At 41.5% G+C, this 20,934-nt stretch overlaps 1 protein-coding gene across 37 annotated transcripts in view; it reads left to right on the forward strand.

Annotated features, from left to right (window-relative positions):
• The window catches only part of DOCK9 (dedicator of cytokinesis 9), a 279,300-nt gene that overhangs the window by 229,498 nt on the left and 28,868 nt on the right, over positions 1-20,934 (forward strand). For 8 of the 37 annotated variants that reach the window (XM_072782523.1, XM_072782529.1, XM_072782520.1 and 5 more), the window contains 9 exons: positions 895-1,031; positions 7,240-7,355; positions 11,502-11,639; positions 11,753-11,935; positions 13,733-13,846; positions 13,943-14,158; positions 15,546-15,603; positions 16,512-16,589; positions 17,960-18,099. In XM_072782523.1, coding sequence (XP_072638624.1) covers positions 895-1,031; positions 7,240-7,355; positions 11,502-11,639; positions 11,753-11,935; positions 13,733-13,846; positions 13,943-14,158; positions 15,546-15,603; positions 16,512-16,589; positions 17,960-18,099 — 1,180 coding nt within the window. Of the gene's footprint in view, positions 1-894; positions 1,032-1,554; positions 1,599-7,239; positions 7,356-11,501; positions 11,640-11,752; positions 11,936-13,732; positions 13,847-13,942; positions 14,159-15,545; positions 15,604-16,511; positions 16,590-17,959; positions 18,100-20,934 lie in introns of all 37 variants that reach the window. The other 29 variants (XM_072782549.1, XM_072782534.1, XM_072782540.1 and 26 more) reach the window with 9 other exon arrangements.

Raw genomic sequence — 20,934 nt, forward strand, 5'->3', positions numbered from 1 at the left:
TTGTGGAAAGATGTGCCGTGCTTTATAGAAGATTCACTTGGTCTCTGCTACGTGTGACAAGGATCCTGAGCAGTTATCTAAATGCTGTCAGTGTCTGCCCTCTGTGGCAGTCTGGTCTGATGAATATTGCGTTTTCTCATTGTGTCCCTCTGAAATCACCCAGCAGCATGTTGCCCGATGATATTCCATGCATGCCCTGTTCTACTCCACACAATAACACAGTGAGGGAGACGGTTGGCTACGGGCTGGGGGACAGGTGTCATTCCAGCACGGGTCTCATTTTTCATCTGCTCTGGTGATGGTACACAGTAGGAAGTTAGCTGTTTGATTGCTAACCCAGATCACTTTTCTATTTTCTTTACTTGACTGCTGACAAGTTTAACAAAGGGTGTGGCTCTTCTCCTTCCTGCCTGGGTAAGAATAAAGGTGTTAAACCACCTCATATAATCCCTCTCATTGCATGTTTGTTCTGTTTCTTCCAATGCATTATTCTCATTAAAAACAATTTTTTTTTGCTCTTTAATAACACATATAATCTGAAAAGATTCATGGTGTTTGGCAGTTGTCAGAACTCTAACCCTTAGCACCACATCAGACCGATGCTCCAGTTTTTTAAAAGCAGCATCTCTAAAGTACTTTCTAAAAACTGAAAAGTTCCCTGCTTTGGCTTGGTTTTTGCTTCCTCATCATCAGGTGCTTGGCTGTGAACCTTTTTAAGAGCTGCCGCCTGTGTGTGCATCCCTGGCTCACACGGCCCCAGGCAGGCCGTGCTGCTCCTGGTTGGCGTGTGGCTGGTCCCCTTCGTGCTATGTCCTGGCCTCACTAACCTTCCTCGTCTCGCTGCAGTGTAACAAGTCTAACTTTTGCTTCTATCCCATTTCACTCATGTTGCAGGAACCAGGAGGGGTTGGGACCCATAGTTCATGATCGAAAATCTCAGACCTTGCCTGTTTCCCGTAACAGAACAGGAATGATGCATGCCAGATTGCAGCAGCTGGGCAGCCTGGATAACTCTCTCACTTTTAACCACAGTAAGTCCCATGACATACCATCGTAACAGCCAACCATCTCATGTGACATCTCAGAGGGGAGAGTCCCAGGCCACACCGCACCACATCACCAACTTGACTTTCCTTCCAGCTCAGAGCAAGTGGGATGAAGAGCTCGTGGTGAAATTTCCTTCTTTGGAAGAGAGTGACACAATGTGGAACGTGGTCATCTGCAAAAGCAGACCTAAAAGTGCTGGACCCTTTGTCCCAACCACTCTGTTCAGTATTTCTTAACGTAAAATTCGGCAGCTTTGACAGCCAGATGTTCTCTGATATTTATAATTTAATATTTGGATTTTCCCTGTGCAAGTCCCAAGGCCATCTGGGACAGGTTCCTTTCATTCTTCTGAGCCCAGGATGTAGCTGATCAAGTGTCCACATTCTGACATTCCAGCCTTGAATGTATGTTAATCCTTAAAACTGCTGTGAAAAACATAAAGCCCGTGAATCAATTTGTGAGGGTGCGGAAAAGCCAATAACAAAGTGACTTTTTCTGTGTTTTCAGTGTGAGAAAGATATCAAGTGTGCTTGGAATTTCTGTAGACAATGGTAAGATTTAATCAGGTTGAAGTCTGCTTACAAGGCCGCTTCACTTGCAAACCGAGACCTTCTTGTTCATCTTGCCTTCCTAACTTTGGGGCTTTCTAACTTCACGATAGAGGTTCTACCAAAAAGTGGGAGCGTGTTTTTAATTTACTTTCTTCACATCATCAGAGGGGACATGGCATCATGTACTGTTTCTAGAAACTTACATGTCTCATCTCCTTGAGGGTTTCTCAAAGCAGAAAACCTAAAAGACATCAACCATGTAGCATTTTAAAACTAATGCCATAATTTATAATAAATACCATTTCTGTTAGTGATGTGTTCTCTGAACTGTTTCATCTTTTCTCCGAACATAGCATAGCTAGTTATTGTTTTATGTAGATAGCTATCCTCGCTCCAAGCAATGCCTTTGATGCATAGTTATTAATATCTTCTCACCATTTCTAATCATAAGAATTCTACTTACTGTGGTCTTCATACCTCTTTCTCTGTATAGGCTAAGAGTAAAGACAATATTCCTGGTTCTTTAGAATTATCATAGTTCAGAGTCAGAAGGCCGAGGAATTGAAATAAGGCAGCTACCCACTCTTCCACCCCAACAAAGTTAAATGTAATGGATATAGACTCTCTATATAAAATTCTAAGCTGAATTAGATCAGTACTATATTTGCCTGCCACACGCTGAAATCGGTAGCATACGAGAACTAGTTCTGAGTCCTCTACTCACCTCTAGAATGTACGTTCATGACACATCTCAGGTGACAGTATTTGATTTTTCCACATCTTGTCTGCTAAGGCTTTTTCTAGCTCTGCAGACAAGGAGTCGAAACAAAAAAGGACTTTTGCTATTCTTAGTTTTCATGTCCTGTTTAGCGAACAGAAATTGAATTCTCACTTCTGCAGGCTTGCTAACACTGCCTTTGCCCATATAGTTTATAACACAGGTCTGTTATAACAGACCTATCTTATATGTATATCTTGCACATTACATCCATATTGTCTCACTATCAGTTGAAATCAATATTTAAAATTTAAAGCACTTAAAAAATTTCAGCAGATCAAGTCCCCAGCTCCAAAGATAATCATTTATGAAATGCAGAAAGCAAAAGTAAAATGAATGATCAACACATGAATATGTAACCTCAATCCACTAAGATAAACACCAGCTCCTCCCACTGCAAACAGATTTTGCGATGGTGGCTTGAATTGGAGGAGAGACAGCTGGCAGTGTTTTGCAGCCAAGCACCATATTGCTAACGTGATCGATTCCCATTCTCTCTTCCTGCTACCCACAGGGAGCCCGTCCTTCCTGCCTCTCCTTTTTCATTCTGCCATTTCTGCTTCAGCCGCTTTTCAGTGACACCATCCCCATTCCGTGCTTCTCCTTCCATCTTCCCAATAAACAGTGTGTAGCCTTTTCTTTTAGGCTTCTCCTGCATTCCTACAATCCCTGCTTATCCCAAATCAGTTCTGGTGTCTCACAGTCCTTGCTGCTTCTCCTAGAACTCAGTCTCCATTTAACATCTCTAGATCTGATGATGTATCTGGGTGGTTTCAGCTTTTCCTTCTGTTAGCTTTTTGAGCTCCAAACTTCAGTTCATCCAGAAGCCACAGAGAAGGCAACACATACTGTATGTATACATGTGTATGTGTGTGAGCATGTATATGTATATATACATACATGATTTGTTTACACTTGTTACCTAGGTATTTTATGGGGGATTTGTAGCCATGTATGTCTTTTTAAAAGATTCCTCTTTAACAATGAATGCAATACCTTCTGTTGGGCCAACCAATAATGATGTAAATCCAGTATGTGAGAGATTTGCAGAGTGCCAGAGTCTAAAATTTATTTTAGAGAAGAATAAAAAAGAGTGCCCCCCCCAACATACACCACCTGCCTTTTTTGTCTTTTTTTTTTTTTTCTGAGTAGGAAAGACCTTGTCAGGCCTCAGCTTGACCAGGTGGGGGCAGCAGAGGACCGCCAGAAATTTAATCCAGTGAAGGCTGTTCTCGTGTCCCCTTTAGTACATCCGTGTAGAATGTGGGATAAAACACCATATGTACCTTACATGTAATCATGGCATGTATCTTTACTCTTGGATTTTGATAAGAAATGATGAAAATGGTGAGTCCCACTGTAGCCAAATAGTCTTAAGTATTTCAAAAATACTCAGAGATAGAGGTTCAGGGTACCTGGGTGGCTCAGTTGGTTAAGTGTCTGCCTTCAGCTCAGAACATGATCTCAGGGTCCTGGGATCGAGCCCCACATCTGGCTCTCTGCTCAGCAGGAGTCTGCTTCTCCATCTCCCTCTCCCTCTGTGCTCTCTCTGCATATCTTGCTCTCAAATAAATAAAATTTTTTTAAAAAAGGAAGAAGAAGATAGAGGTTCATTACATTTGGGTCATTGCCCAGGTACATGAAAAGTAAATATTTACAACATTAAAGCATCAACATTTTTATTGTAAAGCACATCCTGTTGTTTATCAACAGAAACTATTTGTGTAAAATAGCAAACTGAAAGTGATAGCTACCTGTAGAATATTTTACATAAACCACGCTGTGGGAAGGAAGCTAAGTGAGACATGTTTGCAAGTAAGTGATACATGTGCACAACATATAAAATAACACTTTGCATTTATTTTGCAGTTATATATTCCCCTAGGAATATATTAAATTCATTTGCATGATAATTCATGTTTCTCACTGGTATGATAGGAAAGAAAAGCCAGACAATAGGTAGGAGAGCATTCCTTACTTGCCCCACTGAGAAGCTGCTTAATTAGCTTCAAAAAGTTGCTGACCAGTACTTTAAGAAACTGCTTTTTCTCTTAAGACCCCTTTTTGGGTTGGCCTGTATTATGGTGACCATTGACTAAAACCTTCACTTGTGCACAACTTAGTTCTAGGCATTGAGTCAAGCAGTTTCCGTAGGAGAACTGTCCATGCAGTTCTCTACCACTTAAGACAACCTCTCCGTGCTGTCATTTATTATTTTTTAAAAAAGATTTTATTTGTTTATTCATGAGAGACACAGAGAGGCAGAGACACAGGCAGAGGGAGAAGCCGGCTCCATGCAGGGAGCCCCATGTGGGACTCGATCCCATGACTGCAGGATCACACTCTGGGCCAAAGGCAGACATTCAACCACTGAGCCACCCAGGCATCCCCTGCCATTTATTTTTAAGGACTTTTTAATAATACTAGCTCGGGAATGTGGCTGATTTTTTTGAGATAGGAGTTTAAGGAAAAGCAAAACTATAACCAATTGTGGCTTAAAAGGATCATTTCTTTTATTCTTAGGTCATTCAGACACAGGCGGACAGATTTCTGTGTAAATCTGACTGTTACCCTCAAAGAGATTAGGTAGACTGTGTCAAGCCTCATGGTGGCTTAAGAGCCTAGAGAAATTTTTTCATTGTCATGTTTCCATACATGTATACATAATTACATAAAAACTTAATTAGCATGGCCATTGATTCTGTGTTTGAAAAACAACACATTGCCAAATTCCAGTCCTGAATAGGTCTAGATCTTCAGCTAAAAGTCAGTGCTGTAGAAATTCTTCCGTGTGTAGGCAGCTCCATCTATAATTATCATGCCTACATATACTTTGTCGAGAAGTTACCTAGAAAAAAGAAAACATCAATTCTTTGGCAAGAAAAATATTAAAATGATCACCAAAGCAAGTTCCTTATATGATTTAACCCAGACTATAAAACTCCAGCAGCCCTCAAAGGGTCTTTTGGACCTGTGATAATCTTGGTTGGTCTAATAAAAGGTGGTGTATTTTCCCCCCTCTTGCCCTAGTTTGTGATCACTTTAGCAGTAATTAACAATCTGTTTTCCTCTTTCACCGTCTCTATCTGACCAGACAAACCACGCCAAATGAGGTGATGCCCTGGCTTACAAAGGCAGTGCCATAAAATTAGTACCAAAATACATCCATCTTTCTTTCTCTGGGAGACTTCTTACCAAAAAAGCAAAAATAAAAATTCAGAACTAGCATGGCGCCGCTGTGTCATGTAGCTCCACTAAGGACAGTCAACTCTGTTGCAGTGTGAAAACCATACAATCCTCAAACACATGGAGCTTCAGAACCACCCTCCTAAAAGCAAAGCAGCATCACATGAAAACACATTATGGTATTTTTAGCCTATTTTAAAAACAACTTGGTAGCTTGAAAAATCTTTGAGTCTTTTATTTTTTCTTTTTTTTTCTTTGAGTCTTTTAAAAATCATTTTGTAACTCTGATGTTTATCAAAATAGAAGTAACATCATGCTAGTTATTTTATCCTAATAATAGGTATTGTTATACAGTGATTCTGGATAAGGAATTTGGAGTGTAGTTTCTGGGTTTTTTCCTATTCCTGGCCTCAAGAAAATTCTCTAGGTTTTCTGCACTTCATTTTCCTGATCTATATACAAAATGTCCTCCTCTCTGGAGTATAAAGAAAATTACATACAACTACATAGTAAGTGTTGATTTATTTTTGCTCCTTGGAGTAGGACATTATATGATGTTTTATTTTATTGCCATCTTTCTTTGTCATCTAGATAAGTACTGTAACATCTCTGCATCCCTATATGTATTTCTGCTAATGCATATCATTTCATAATTTAATATCTCAGATTGTATATAAAGCTACATTTATGTCAATACTAAATTGATTTTTACAGCCATATATAGAAGATATCAGTTCATATTTAAATTATGATTCTTCAAATCCTTTCCTTTTCTTAAACTTTTCTTTCAGATATATACTGGCTTTCATGCTTTTTGATAAAGCAAGTAGGATACTATCAGCAGTACAGTCAACTCTTGATTATCATTCATCGTTCTGGATGATAATAGAGATCTTTATGTTATCGATTTAACACATGGCCATTCACCATGTGCCAGGCACTATTCTAAGAACTTCACAAATCTTAACAAAGTTAATGCTCACCACAACCCTTTGAGGTGGATACTATTACTACCCCCATTCTACAGATTAGGGAACTGAGGCATAAAGAGGTCAAATAACTTGCCCCAGGTCACATAGCTAGCAAGTGGCTGAGCTGCATTTAGGGACCAGGAGCCTGACCATCAGCTCATTTTCTTAACCTCTGTGCTCTGCTGCCATCTCTGTCTGTGCAGGAAGCTTTGGAAATACCCCCCTCCTTCACCACTCCTCCCATCCTAACAGCTCAGCTAAGTGGCTCAATTAATTGGCTCCCATCCAGGTGCCTTCCTGGCTCCACTATTTATCAACTGTATGACCTAAGACAAGCTGTTTAGCCCTTCTGTGCCTCTGTTTCCTTATCTGCAAAAAGGGCTTAATAATGTACCTACTTCACAGGGCTGTTTTGGGATTAAATGAGCTAATACATTTAAAGTTCATAGAATCATGGCTGGCACATAGCAAGCACATAATAAATGTTTGCTGTTACTCTTTCCCTTCCAGAATTGAAAAAGAGCTCTAAACAAATGGACACATTATTAATTACCTACCCCTCTTCCACATACACCAGTGAAAAAGGGAAACAAAGCCCCAGAAGAAGCCTTCCATAAATAATCAAAAGTTGACTGTGACTATACAATGCCGCCAGCCAATCTGTCTGCAGTCACTGGGCCGTAACCTTCTGTTGTAATTCATGCAGGCTATGGCCACTCGGACGCAGATGTTCTCCATCAGTCGCTGCTGGAAGCCAACATTGCTACTGAGGTGTGCCTCACAGCTCTGGACACACTCTCTCTATTTACACTGGCATTTAAGGTTCGTATGGAACAGCTGGTCATGGTCAGTACTTTACCTCTTAAATTCATTCTGCTTGTTTAGTTGAACCAGCAAGAACTTCCTATGTTGTATTTCTTGTTGCAGCAACTGTTTTTGCCCTGGTAAAGAAACCATAAATCCCTGACATCCCTTAATGAAACTTTTCCATGGTTAATGACTTGAATTCCCTGAAATAAAATAAAAGTTTAGCTGCTCAGCGTGTGCTGCACGCTTGCAAATGATGGGAACAGTCCCTGGAGGTGGTTAACTCTTGGCCTGAAGAAAACATTTGCCTGGGGAACATGGTTTGCTGTGCCCTCAAGGATGATAAATGTGGGAACCTAATCAGAGATTTCTGCCCCTCCTATCTTTGAGAATATCCAATTGTAGCAGCAGTTAAAATTAGATATTTATATATAGAAGAGTAATAAGTACAGACACATTGACCTCTTGCAATTTAAAAAAGTCTGTTAGTAACTTCAGTGATAGAAGCATTTCAAGGATAGAAAATAAAAACTTGCTTTGGTCTTTTATTTTTAGGTTTTAGCAAGTAATATTCAGATAGGTGGAGATGGTCATGTAAGCCACTCACTTGATTTAGGGAACCTAACACTTCCCAGTCTTGTTAAATGATTGCTTCCATTTCCAGCGAGGAAGGGGAAAATTGAATTAGTGTTAATAAGCTATGACTATTGAAACAGTGTGTTTCCAAGGATATTTGGAAAAGATAGCCAAAGTCATTTTCTGCTTTATTTATTTCTGCTTCTCACAAGGCACATTTCTTTATTAGGATACAAATAGTACCCTGATATCATGTCACTTTATTATACTATACCTTTATTCTTCTTAGCAGCCATGCCATTCATGTCCCCAGGCAATGTCATTACTAAGAGCCCAGTTGAGAGATGAGGAAATACAGACCCTAATCCAATAAGTATGGGGTATGCGGAAAGAGCAGGGTCTCTTTCCATGGAGCCTCCACTCTCGTGCCTTTCAGAGTGTGGTCCCCTGGCTAGCAGCAGCTGCAGACCCTGGGACCTTGTTAGAAGTGCAGATTCCCAGGTCCTGACCCGGACTGGCTAAATCAGAAAGTCTGAGGGTGAAACCTGAACGCCATGGCTGGAGAACCAGTACTCTACCAGAACCACGTTTGGAACCTCTTTCCATTTTCTTTGGGTGTTTTTGGTTTAGAAATGTTATACAAATAGGCAATGACATTCTTAATGTGAATATTTGCCATGTATACCTGTGTCACTGCTGAGAATCTGTAAGTCCGAAACAGCACTCTGCCGAAACAGAACCACGTTTGGAACCTCTTTCCATTTTCTTTGGGTGTTTTGGTTTAGAAATGTTATACAAATAGGCAATGACATTCTTAATGTGAATATTTGCCATGTATACCTGTGTCACTGCTGAGAATCTGTAAGTCCGAAACAGCACAGACAGACTCAGTCATGTCTGTGTGCAGGAAACCCTGCTGCTACACAGCAGGTGGAGCCTGGAACACTGGCCAGGGGTAAGGGCACATACCCCATGGGTATAGTCTGGTGGGTCCAAGAGAATAGTAACAATTTTTTACTGCTCACCCTATGGTTCTCAGCCTCCTTAGAAATGCTTGCCTCATATTAAAGAAGAGTGTTCATCAAGGTTTCCAGATCTCCAGTGTGGTTTTGTCTGACTCTTGGGAGAGAAACAGCACCTAATGGTCCCTGATTGTAACATTTATTGTCTGAATGTCTTTGGGAAAATTACTTTGTGTCTCCAGACCTAAGATTTCTCATTTGGAACATTAGAAGAAATAGCATCTGCCTCCTGTGGTAAGGGCTGTTGTAAATTTAAAGTAAGATGACCTTTGAAAGGACCTGCCACTTTGTGGATATAGGCCAGACGTTAGATCCTAGCTCTACCATGAGCCAGATTCTAAGCCTCAGGTGGGTTGGCTTGACATCTGGAAACCCCGATTCCCTTAACTAGAATGTGGCAAGTATGTCTGCTGTATAATGGATTGATATGAAATACCTGAAAACATCCACCCTATGTTCGTGCCTTCCTGGCCCTATAATAAAAGGTCTCAGGAATTAGGGAGAAGATTGAGCTTTAGTGCTGAGGTGATCTCTGCCAAAATTTTATCTGCCTGTGTGCAAAAGCATTTAAAGCTCAGTGCCCCCATTAAAAAGTGGGAAGATTGGCAAATGTTACAGCATTGATGGATGTCATGCCATGCTGCAGGCTTACCTGGCCTAGATTCACAGGTTCATGAGGTCCACCAGCACACCAGCCACTGGGATTTTCCTCTACAAATAATTTACTCAGCCGCGGCATCATTTGGAGTATATTATCAGAAAAATTAAATTATTACATTGAATTAGCTGACATAAGTCGAGAAAAATCACCTTCCATAAAGATAGCCCCATTTGTTTACTCAGTCTCTTAATTGAGCACATCAAGTAAGTTGCCAAAGATAGGCAAGAAAACACATTCTTAATGAGAGAAAATGTTTGAAGAGATTTAAGCCCTGGTATTTGTTGGGTGCCTTCTGTGCCTCAAGCATTAATCTTCCCAACAGCCTGGAGTAGTGGATCTTCTTATCCTCCATTTTACAGATGAGGAGATTGAGGCTGAGCTAAGTTAGGAAATCTGCCCAAGATCACTGCACACCTGGCCTGCCAAAGCTTTTGTTCTCCAACCACTAAGCCAAGCATTGTGGGGAGGTGGTAGCAGCGGAGGGACAAAGAAAGAAAAGATAAGCTGAGTGACATTAAAGTAGTTGAACGGTCCCATATAGAAAAAAGAGGAGAGGGGTGCCTGGGTGGCTCAGTTGGTTAAGCATCTGCTTTCAGCTCAGGTCATGATCCCAGGGCCCTGGGATTGAGCCCCACATCAGGTTCTCTGCTCAGCAGAAAGCCTGCTTCTCCCTCTCCCTCTTCCTCTGCCTGCTATTCCCCCTGCTTATGCTCTCTCTCTATCAAATAAATAAAATCTTACAAAAAAAAAAAAAAGAAAGAAAGAAAAAAGAAAAGAGGAGAATATTACCAAGCACTTATGAGATGCTGATCCTGTGCTGGGCACTTTCACATATGTTCTCTTATTTTGTAAACCAAGGTAGTTGAGTGCAGAAAAATAAGGTTCTTCTCTGGCTGTTATACAGTGTCTGTGATGAACACAATCCCAAGTCCATGCTGGCCTTTCAGTAGTTGATAATCTTTTTTAATGTATTTATAAATTTAACCTGAGAATGTATTTTTAGCAATTCCACATTATGCCTTTTCTCAATTTGAGCTGCATGGTGAGAGTCAGTATGTGACGGTGAAGAGCACTGGGATAATTGGGTTCTTCTAGGGAGTTTGTGGTCTGCAAGGACACATGGAATTAGGTCACCTTAAGCCTTTGCAACTGAAACAGCTCTTCTCTAAATGGAATTCTTAAACGCAGGTAGGCACTTAACCGACTAAGGCACCAGGCGCCCCACAAACTTGCTTTTAGAGGACCTCACTTCAGTATTTTTTCCAGCCTGTTAATCAGCTGACACTTGTAATGGCACCTCTCTTTTAGAATTAAGATATCACAAAGATCACCTCGGTATTGGTTGCTGGTATACAGTAAAACTAAGTAAATAAATAGAAGCCAAGTCAGTACTGAAGAACACTTGTCCTTCAATACATGTTACGGTTTGCTAGGAAGTTTTATGATTAGTCAGTCCCTCCCTTAATAGAAAAAAGCAAGAGGCGCCTGGGTGGCTCAGTCAGTTAAGCATCCAATTCTTGATTTCAGCTCAGGTCATGATCTTGGGGTTATGAGACCGAGCCCTGCGTTGGGCTCTGTGCTCAGCGTGGAGTCTGCTTGTCCCTCTCCCCGACTTGGGCTTGCTTCTCGCTCTCTCTCTCTCTCAAATAAAATAAATAGCATCTTTAAAAAAAAGAAGAAGAAAAAAAGAAAAAAAAACATTCCTAAGCACAAATTTAGTTACAGGCTTATTTGTACTACCTGAGGACTCTGCACTTTCCTAGAGACTCATGGCAGAGTTTGTTTAAATTATAAGTTGTCTTAGTACCTGGGGCATTTAACCTTTGAGTCTGAAAATTGTATGAAGCCCTGTGGGGGTGTCTGGTGTGCCTCACTAACCAAGCTGTCCTTGTGTGTTTGAAGAACCAACTCCTGGCTGACCATGGACATAATCCTCTCATGAAAAAAGTATTTGACGTCTACCTGTGTTTTCTTCAAAAACATCAGTCAGAAACAGCTTTAAAAAATGTCTTCACTGCCTTAAGGTCATTCATTTATAAGGTAAGCTGCTTCCTCAGGGGAAGTCATGTTGATGACCATGCTTATCTGCTTTCTACCTGGAGTTGAAGGGAGCACTGATCTCCATGTGGCTCTTGCTACTGCTGTTCACCTAGTTTCCCTCGACGTTCTACGAAGGGAGGGCAGACATGTGTGCGGCTCTGTGCTATGAGATCCTCAAGTGCTGCAACTCAAAGCTGAGCTCCATCAGAACCGAGGCCTCCCAGCTGCTATACTTCCTCATGAGGAACAATTTTGACTACACTGGGAAGAAGTCCTTTGTCCGGACACACTTGCAGGTGAGCGTAGTTTCACTTTCTGGCACAGGTGTGTTCTGTGGGGTTCTGTCTCAGCAGGAAGACTTGTGTGACATATACTGGTTTACCTCAGTGTACATAGGGCAAGATCTGGCCTTGAGATGGAAAATTGGACAGTCCCATTTACTGGTTAGGTTTATTTCATTCTCCATATTGTGAGATTTAGGCCCAAAGTGCATTTCTGTTGGTAAATTGACATTCAGATATGGATTCAATATTGGACTGACTGAAATTCCACTGAATCATGATAAGAAATCGTGTGAGGGTGCCTAATAGCAAACATCTTAGGTAAAACACAGAAAGTCTAAAGTGGTTCTTATCTGCCTTCCATCTACTGACACACCTGCCATCTCTCCAGAGTTAAAATGTCCGAAATGCTCTGCTCTGGGAACCATGCAAGGTATAAGAAATCTTTCATATTTTCATAGACTTTCTTTTTCTATAAACTCATTTAGGAGTGCCTTTTCCATTTCTTATTCCATTTTAAAACAAATACTTATTATTAGCAAACTATATGCTAAGATTCATGGATACAAGCATGAACAAAACAGAATCCTCTCCTGGCCTTCATGGAACGTATAGTCCACTGGAAGACAGACAAACCCCAAGGCTCTTCTCACTACACTGTCCTCAGTGCTGTAATAGAGGAACTTGGGTGCACCAAGGAAGAGGGGTGGATATCTGGGTGGGGCAGGGAGGCTCCTAGGAAGATGTGAAGAATGAATATGGGTTAGCAGGTCTAGAGGGTGAGCATGTTCCAGGTGACGGATGCAGGAGGAAAAGGACCTGTCCAGGAAACCAGAGAAAATGCTTATAGTGAAGTAAAGACATCATTGCATATTTGGAGGGATCACCTAGACTCATGCTAAGAATGAATCAGGGGAGTCAAGGCCTTAGCTGGGGAGACTTTGGGGAAACCATGGTCAAATCCAGGCCAGAGAGGATGATGTCTTGGACCAGGTATGGTAAGGTTAGAGGAAGGGGAGATTGAGTTGATGGTACTTAGTGATTAATTGTACCTGCGGATGTGAAGGAAAAGGACGGAATAAAGATAGAATCCATGTTTTAGCTTGAGTATCTGGGTAAAGGCAGAGCACTTCACAGACCCCAATAAAGACAGATTCCCCCCCCCCCCCCCCCCCCCCCCCCGCCGCCCCGGGATCCCTGGGTGGCCCAGCAGTTTAGCGCCTGCCTTTGGCCCAGGGCGCGATCCTGGAGACCCGGGATTGAATCCCACATCAGGCTCCTGGTGCATGGAGCCTGCTTCTCCCTCTGCCTATGTCTCTGCCTCTCTCTCTTTCTTTCTGTGACTATCATAAATAAATAAAAATTAAAAAAAGACAGATTCCCCCCCTGCCTGTTACATTGTTAGAATGTGTATGTTTTAATAACAAATGCAAAGGACAGTCCATTTATTGAATATTTAGTGTATATACATTCAAACAGTTAAGCAAGGAGATAAACGATAAGGTCTCCCTCCTTTATTAAAGAAAGTAAATAACTGTCCAAGTGATACGGGCTTATTTGATTCTCATGCCTCTACACTCTCCTGATGAGCATCTTGCTATGCAAACAAAATACTTAAGGATAGCAAAATCACTTTCTGGAATGATTCTTGGAAGGGGAAAAAGATGACTCAGACATTGTTTCCTACATAGGAATGATCTGTGCAGTCAAAACTTTGCCCTGTACTCGTGCGCATCCTAACTGAAGGCAGGAGCCAAGGCTGGGGAGTCCTTTGAAAGTGAAATGATTTGTTCTCATTTGTGTGTCCCTAAGGTCATTATTTCCGTCAGCCAGCTGATAGCAGATGTTGTTGGGATCGGGGGAACCAGATTCCAGCAGTCCTTGTCCATCATCAACAACTGTGCCAACAGTGACAGGCTCATCAAGGTGGGTGGCCCCCAGGACTACCTCATCATCTAGCATGTGTGCTGACAGGCAGAAGACCACTGAAAGCCATGTGTCCTTCTTCCACCCTTGTTTTAGCATACTACATTCTCCTCGGATGTGAAAGACTTGACCAAAAGGATCCGCACTGTTCTGATGGCCACCGCCCAGATGAAGGAGCATGAGAATGACCCAGAGATGCTGGTGGACCTCCAGTATAGTCTGGCTAAGTCCTACGCCAGCACTCCCGAGCTCAGGAAGACGTGGCTGGACAGTATGGCCAGGATCCATGTCAAAAATGGGGATCTCTCTGAGGTAATCCTACAAGCCCATGGATCTGGGTTTTTGGGAAAACTATGTCTCATTCACTGAAAAAAGCCAATTTTAAGAAAAATTTCCCGGTAATCAAAAGAAGCAATACTTAAATGGTGTTAGGCTCAGGGTTGCTTCGTATCTTCTAATTATCTCCATAGTTTACAACACTGTAAGGGAACATTTCTGTCACAGGAGTACATGGTTGGCCAGCTCTTAGAAAGCATCCACGTTCACATAAACATCTGCTAATCCAAGTGCACTCAGTTTCTGCATCTAAACTCTGTATAGTTCTAAAATTCAGCTCTTCTATGATGAAATTTAACTTTTCCTGTCATTAAAGTAATGGTAAGACATTGCTTTTTCCTTTTGGAGAAAACAATTGGCATCTGTGGAAGTGGTAGGCATCAGAGCACTACCCGTGTTCAGAGCTGCCACATGTTTTTAGAAGTAGACAGGGTGGTGGCAGGAAGTTGGGTGTGTGGGCCCTGGAGACAGACTGGATCTCACATCAACGCTTACTGAGTCTGTAACATTGAGCCCCTTTCTAACCCCTCAATGCCTCGTGACATCATCAGTAATGGGGTGATGTTAAGGAAAGCAGTAGGCTGTATGTACGGCAGGTTCTGTGTTCCTCTGAAAACTGTTTCTGATTTGTGCTGAAAGCATTTAGGTATGATCAACAGTATTACCAAAGAAGCATGATTTTACTCTTAAACTTCTGTAATTGCCTGACTTAGTAAAATCATTTTCTATATCTGAAAAGTTTATGTCACAATTTTTACATATTGATTAATCAAGAAGTTTCACCATAAATTTAATCTAAACTACATATTAGCCTAACTACTTATTATTAGCCATAATAAAAGTGAATCACATATTACTACTAGTAGTAATTTTTCTGTCATTCTGACAAGAACCAGGTGCTCAGGCATCAGAGTCAGGGTCTTTTCCAACAGCTATTTTATATTTTTTATAACACTGTGGAACTTTGTTAAAAAAAATCAATTATTTTTATTTTTTTCTTTCATTTTAAGGTGTTTTTAATGTTATCTAACATTAAGCTATAATTTTAGATTATAATTCCATAATTACACTACATCTTTTTTTAAGTTGAGAGAAAACTATTTGCTGAAATCTGAGCAATTCTCTCAGAATCTAGGAAGACACATGCCTTTTCTTCAAATGGTTCTTTTTACCTTCAGAGAAACGATGCAGAAATCTTCAACAGAGTAAGAACAAATGCTTTTTTAATCTTTTATATTAAAATTCAGTCATTCTAAACAGGAATGAGCCTTAGCAAATTTACTACCATTCATCTCGATTTGCAGTTTTTTTTTCAGCTGCACTCTATACATGGTGATCCTGAAGCATATGTCTTTTATTGTAGGCAGCGATGTGTTATGTCCATGTCACAGCCCTGGTGGCAGAGTATCTCACACGGAAAGGTAGGAATGATTTCTGTGTTTTGTGAAATGAATATAAAACTGTACAAAGCAGAAAAGACAAGTGAGAACCATTCAGAAAGACTTGGAAGTGGGGGCATTTTGGATTTGTGTGCATGCAGGTGTTCTTGGTTTTATTCACTGGTAAGACATTTGCTTGGCTTGGTAAGCACAGCAGAGGTGCCAATATCAAAAAGAAAACTAGATGACGTGTTATTGTATGACCTTTAACTAACGACTCTATCTTGCAAAAACTACTTAATGAGCTTTGCATCTGGGTGTCCTTGACTGGCCAATCTTGAGCTGAGACAAGATTTATTTTCCCTAAAGACAGTTCCCACTGGAACTGTTTATCAATCAAATGGCAGCTTTAATGGGAGAGTATCAGCATTTTTTTTTTAGAACCACAGCCCAGTTGGCTTTATTATGTGAGTAGGCAGCCTTGCCGACCAGAAACCTTGCCTCCCCAGGGAAGGAGAGGGCAGGAGTGTGTGAGTGCTGCTCTTTTGTGCATTATATGTTTGTTCCCAGATGAGCAGGCCATGAATTCTTTCATGGGTTCTTTTGGTTAAATACCAGTTGCTCATTTCCATTTGGAAATAAAAAACACTGAGGTTTTTAGGAAAGCTGATCATGTGTGCCTGTGTCCTGGAGTACAGCAGTCCTAGATCTGGCTAACAAGAAATACATTTCCAAAGTCAGAAATGATGATAGAAAATCAGATGCTAGGACCGGGGAATTTCTGTATTTCTGGTACAGCTGGCTCTTTGAGATGGAATTTAATTGGAGTCTAGGCTTGTCATACATCAGAACCCAAAGGAGAGAGAAAGGAAAGGTTTCCATATTCTCTTGCTACTAGCATGATTTCCTGTTGAGACTTTTTGTCAGGTAATACATTTCCTCGTGTTTAGAAGCAGACATAGCCCTCCGTCCGGAGCTGCCCCTCTTCCCCTACAGCCACAGCACCTGCCAGAGGAGGCGCCGGGGAGGTGAGCCTGAGGGTGGGTCCAGCCCCCAGTGCCCCAGCGGCCCCATCCACCTGACACTTAGAGGTGTGGGGATTCTCCCTCGCGACTCTGCATGGATAGATTTGGCTCCCTCCTTCCTTTCCTTATTTTCCTCTCTTATTCCATGGCGGTCTGTTCCTTTGCAAGGGGGGGAGCGCTTGGGCCACTCCTACAATTACTCTGTTGGAGCTGAGGTGTATATTTAAATGTACTCTCTAGCCAGAAACCTGGGTGGTTGGCTTCTCTGATTTTGGTTTTTTGTATGTTAACAGAAAAACAAAATCATATCCTTAAGCTCCTAGATTAATACTTGTCAAGGGGGATATCTTTTGTCTCAAGGCTTGGAAACCTCCACCATCATGTAGCAGAAAAATCTCTGACTCCACAATCTACTCTTTCAAGACATGATTTCAAAATACTCTGTGCTCCTCTTTTTCCCAAAATATGGGAGGTGTCCATTCAAGTTTTGAGTTTTATTTTATTATAAATAGTGATCTCAAAATAGAGTAGCAATACGTTTCAAGTCGTTCTGTACTTGATCATTTTTGCCCAGCTGACATCCTCCAACTGACCTATGACTTTTCCCCCAGGGCCTCCAAGATGAGTGTGAAAGAGTCATTATGGCTTTGCAGTTTATCCTTATCTCGGTTCTTGATCCCAGCTCCAACCTTATACCATTTTCCTGAGAGAATCAGAGTGCTCAGGCCCCTGACGTATTCATGCTGTTGGTGGTCCTGCTCTTTGATTGTGGGGAAGACAGAAGGCCTGTCCTTACCCCTCAGGCAGTAGACATGGAACCAGCTAAAATGGCCTCTCAGCTCATGGCTGCAACTGTTGAGTTACATGTTGGTAGGCTGCTTTATGAAGGAGAAGAGCAAGTTCTCATCTGAGTTATGAGTTACCCTCAGCCATAGTAGGGAAGGTGACAGCTTGAAGGCAACAGTTCTGTTTGAGTCACATTTCTCTTTGATTGGCTTTGGCTTTATCTTTCTCAGTATCTGAGCATGGGGTTATCATAGAAAGTCAAATTATTGTTGTTGTTTTAAGATTATTAATTTGGATCCAATACCTGTTCAGTTTATTTATAGTTCATTTAAAGATTATGTATATTTTAATAAAGGTGGGTAAAGAATTCAAAGGATGAAGGAAGAATTGAGGGAGGGAAGGCTTGATATGAGGAAGCAAATGAAGAAAACACACAGTGGCTCCCTGTGAGAAGGGTGGCCCGAGACCTAAAAGATTTCAGAGTCGGTGGCTTCCTTCAACACAGAAACTTGGGGGCAGGAAGAACCCTCGAGGCCCGTTCACTTAGGGTTACTGATCTACTCTCTCCCCTGCTGTGTCACTTGTAGGCATGTTTAGACAAGGATGCACAGCATTCAGGGTGATCACCCCAAACATAGACGAGGAGGCCTCCATGATGGAAGATGTCGGAATGCAGGATGTCCATTTCAACGAGGTGAGCGCCTCGGCTGGCGTGGGTCTTCAGTTCGTGAGTATCTCCGAGGCGGCCGTGCTCTGCCAGCACATCACATGATGGTTTTCTCTCAGCAGCTGCCAGCTACCCACTTCCCCCTGACTAAACGAATGCTCCAGACGGCTGAAACAGAGCAGCAAAAGCTCTGCCATTCCCCTTTCTAGGAATTCCTCCTTTGCTCTGGAAAGAGAGTTTGAGGAGCTAGTTGGGAGGAAAGTGAGGCTAAGAGCTCAAACGCATGTGGGAAAAAGTCTAGTATTTTGACCATAAGGTTTCTCATTCTTTCCAGCAATTAATTTCTCCAGCTAAAATAGGGTTTTATTGCTATTTTGATCTGACTTTTATTAGCATCACACTCGAACCAACTGAGCTAACCAGCCACTCAGACTTTTAAATCAGTGTCCCCCACACTGACCTCTCTCCTGGGTCTGCAGACACACAAAGCCATGAGAAGCCAGCCTGGGCTTAGGGCCAGAGCAGCCCCGGGCCCCTGCCTCTACTTGCAGGCTTTATCCCAGATTCCTCTCACCATTGGTGAAGAAGAATACCTCATCCTGCCCCCGATAGAGGTCAGAAGCTTCCACGTTAGATCACGGTGGCAGTTTCTGCAACTTTCTGGTCAAAACAGGATTACCTTACAGCCATTTATCTGGAACTGGAAAATTTTAAAGTAAAGCTAAGAATTTGAACAAATGTGAGTTTTCTGCCTCTGTCCACTGAATTTCCTCTTCAGTCAACTGTCTGCCAGAAGGGTTTTCCATGTGTGCCTGCCTCCCCTTAGCTCAGGGCAGAATGGAATAGTCAAGGGAAAGCATGTCGATCCTGCCTGTCTTTTAAATAAAGAAAAATAAATTGTCTGTTTCTTCATGTGGAGAGAAAGAACAGAGAGAAGTAACTATCTTCTGCTTCTGTTCTACATGTTTTTATGATGTGGAGGTCCTACAATTAATGTTATATGACTTCTAGACATGTTTTTGCCCATAAGTAGGGCTACAGACAAACATCTTCACGACACTAACCAGTCAAAGAATCAGTTCTCAAAGTGTGGTCCAGGAAGATTTGGGGTCCCCGAGACCCTTTCAGGAAGTCTTTGAGGTCCCTCCTTTTCCAACTGAATGTGCAGGGCTGGACTTTCTTGGTATACATCATCCAAAACAGCATATTGAACAGATTGAATACAGAAGTAGATATGAGAATCCAGGTTTCTCCTATGATGTCAGTCATTAAAGAGAGTTACAAAAATGTAAAACGGTGCTACTCTCTTCCCTAATTTTTTTTTTTGAGAAAATGTTTCATTAACATGTAATAGGTTTATTATTATCTTACTTAAATTAATAAATCTTTTAGGGGGACTCCTGGGTGGCTTAACATCTGCCTTTGGCTCAGGTCGTGTTCCCAGAGTTCTGGGATCGAGTCCCACATCGGGCTCTCTGTGGGGAGCCTGCCCTTCCCTCTGCCTATGTCTCTGCCTCTCTCTCTGTGTCTCTCACGAATAAATAAAAAAATCTTTAAAAATAATAATTTTAAAAATTTAAAAATAAATTAGCATTTTCCAGTTTCCATTCCTAATATTATGAATATTGAGAGATAACACTCATATACATAAAAGTTCTCAGTAATTTTTAAGGAATTCTCAATAATTTTAATGATAAAAGGGGTCTTAAGCCCCCATAGTTTAAGAACCACTGTCATAAATTGTCTAGTCTCATATGACCCTGTAAATTAAAAAGTAAACATGAGAAAGGAGGATAATATATTGAGTGCATTTCACATTGAAATATCAAAGTAAAAAAAAGAAATATTAAAATAATTTTAACCAGGAGATAAATTTTTCTAGGTATCTCAGAGGAGAAAAAAAAGGCAGTTATTGCATGGCATTAACAGTTCAGCTGTGTCTCTACCTTGTAACGCCAGGGCAGATGGTACTTTTCAGTTTTTGCCCTGAAGTGTGAAACCTCTCACTGAGGCAATAGGCTTGCATTAAACTCCTCCTTCCAAGGCGCATTTGACTGGGTTTTTCTTTGAGAGGAGGCTCAAACTGTCTCCTTGCAAAAACCGCTGTGCCCCCTTGTGTCTACAAAGACCTCTGGACTACAGCATTTTGTTTAGAATTTGATAAGGAAAGCAATGATGCCAAGAACAACTAAAGATTTGAAAGTAAACAGTTCTCGGGGCCCTGGGTAGCTCGGTTGGTTAAGCATTTGCCTTCAGCTCAGGTCATGATCTCAGGGTCCTGGGTTCGAGCCCCTGCATTGGGCTCCCTGCTGAGTGGGGAATCTGCGACTCCCTCTCCCTCTGCCCCTCCCCCTGCTTGTGCACGTGCTCGTGCTCTCTCTTTTTCTCTCTAATAAATAAAATCTTAAAAAGAAAAAAGAAAGTAAACAGTTCTCAGTAACCTGCCCTGTAGGATGATAAAATGAAGCTCAGATTTGCTCATCTGATTAAGTAATAGGCTGGAATAATCACTTCAGGCTAGGGAATCAACCTAGGAAATCAAGCACAGACTTGATTGAGGAAATTTGTGAATGGCACCCAGTCTGAGCAATAACTAAACATGTGAGAGCAGTCACTTTATCAGTTATTTCCAGAAAATGGATTTTCCACCCTGTCCTTGAAGCATAAAGTTGGTAAATGTTTAGCAAGGTCCATAGTACACAATGATCTGTAAGGATTAGGATATGACGCGGTGGAATTATAAAGTCCTGAGCAACCGCTGCATGTCAAGATTGAAACTAGCTGGGAGTTGAAAGAACATGATCTAAAAGTCAGGAAAACAGATTACCACATGCATTTTTGCTTTGGCTATCAGGATGTTTTCAAGAAAAAGAAAAAGTTGAACATCTCTTTCCT

Source organism: Canis lupus, chromosome 17 (genome assembly GCF_048164855.1).
Source record: "Canis lupus baileyi chromosome 17, mCanLup2.hap1, whole genome shotgun sequence".
Classification (NCBI taxonomy): domain Eukaryota; kingdom Metazoa; phylum Chordata; class Mammalia; order Carnivora; family Canidae; genus Canis; species Canis lupus.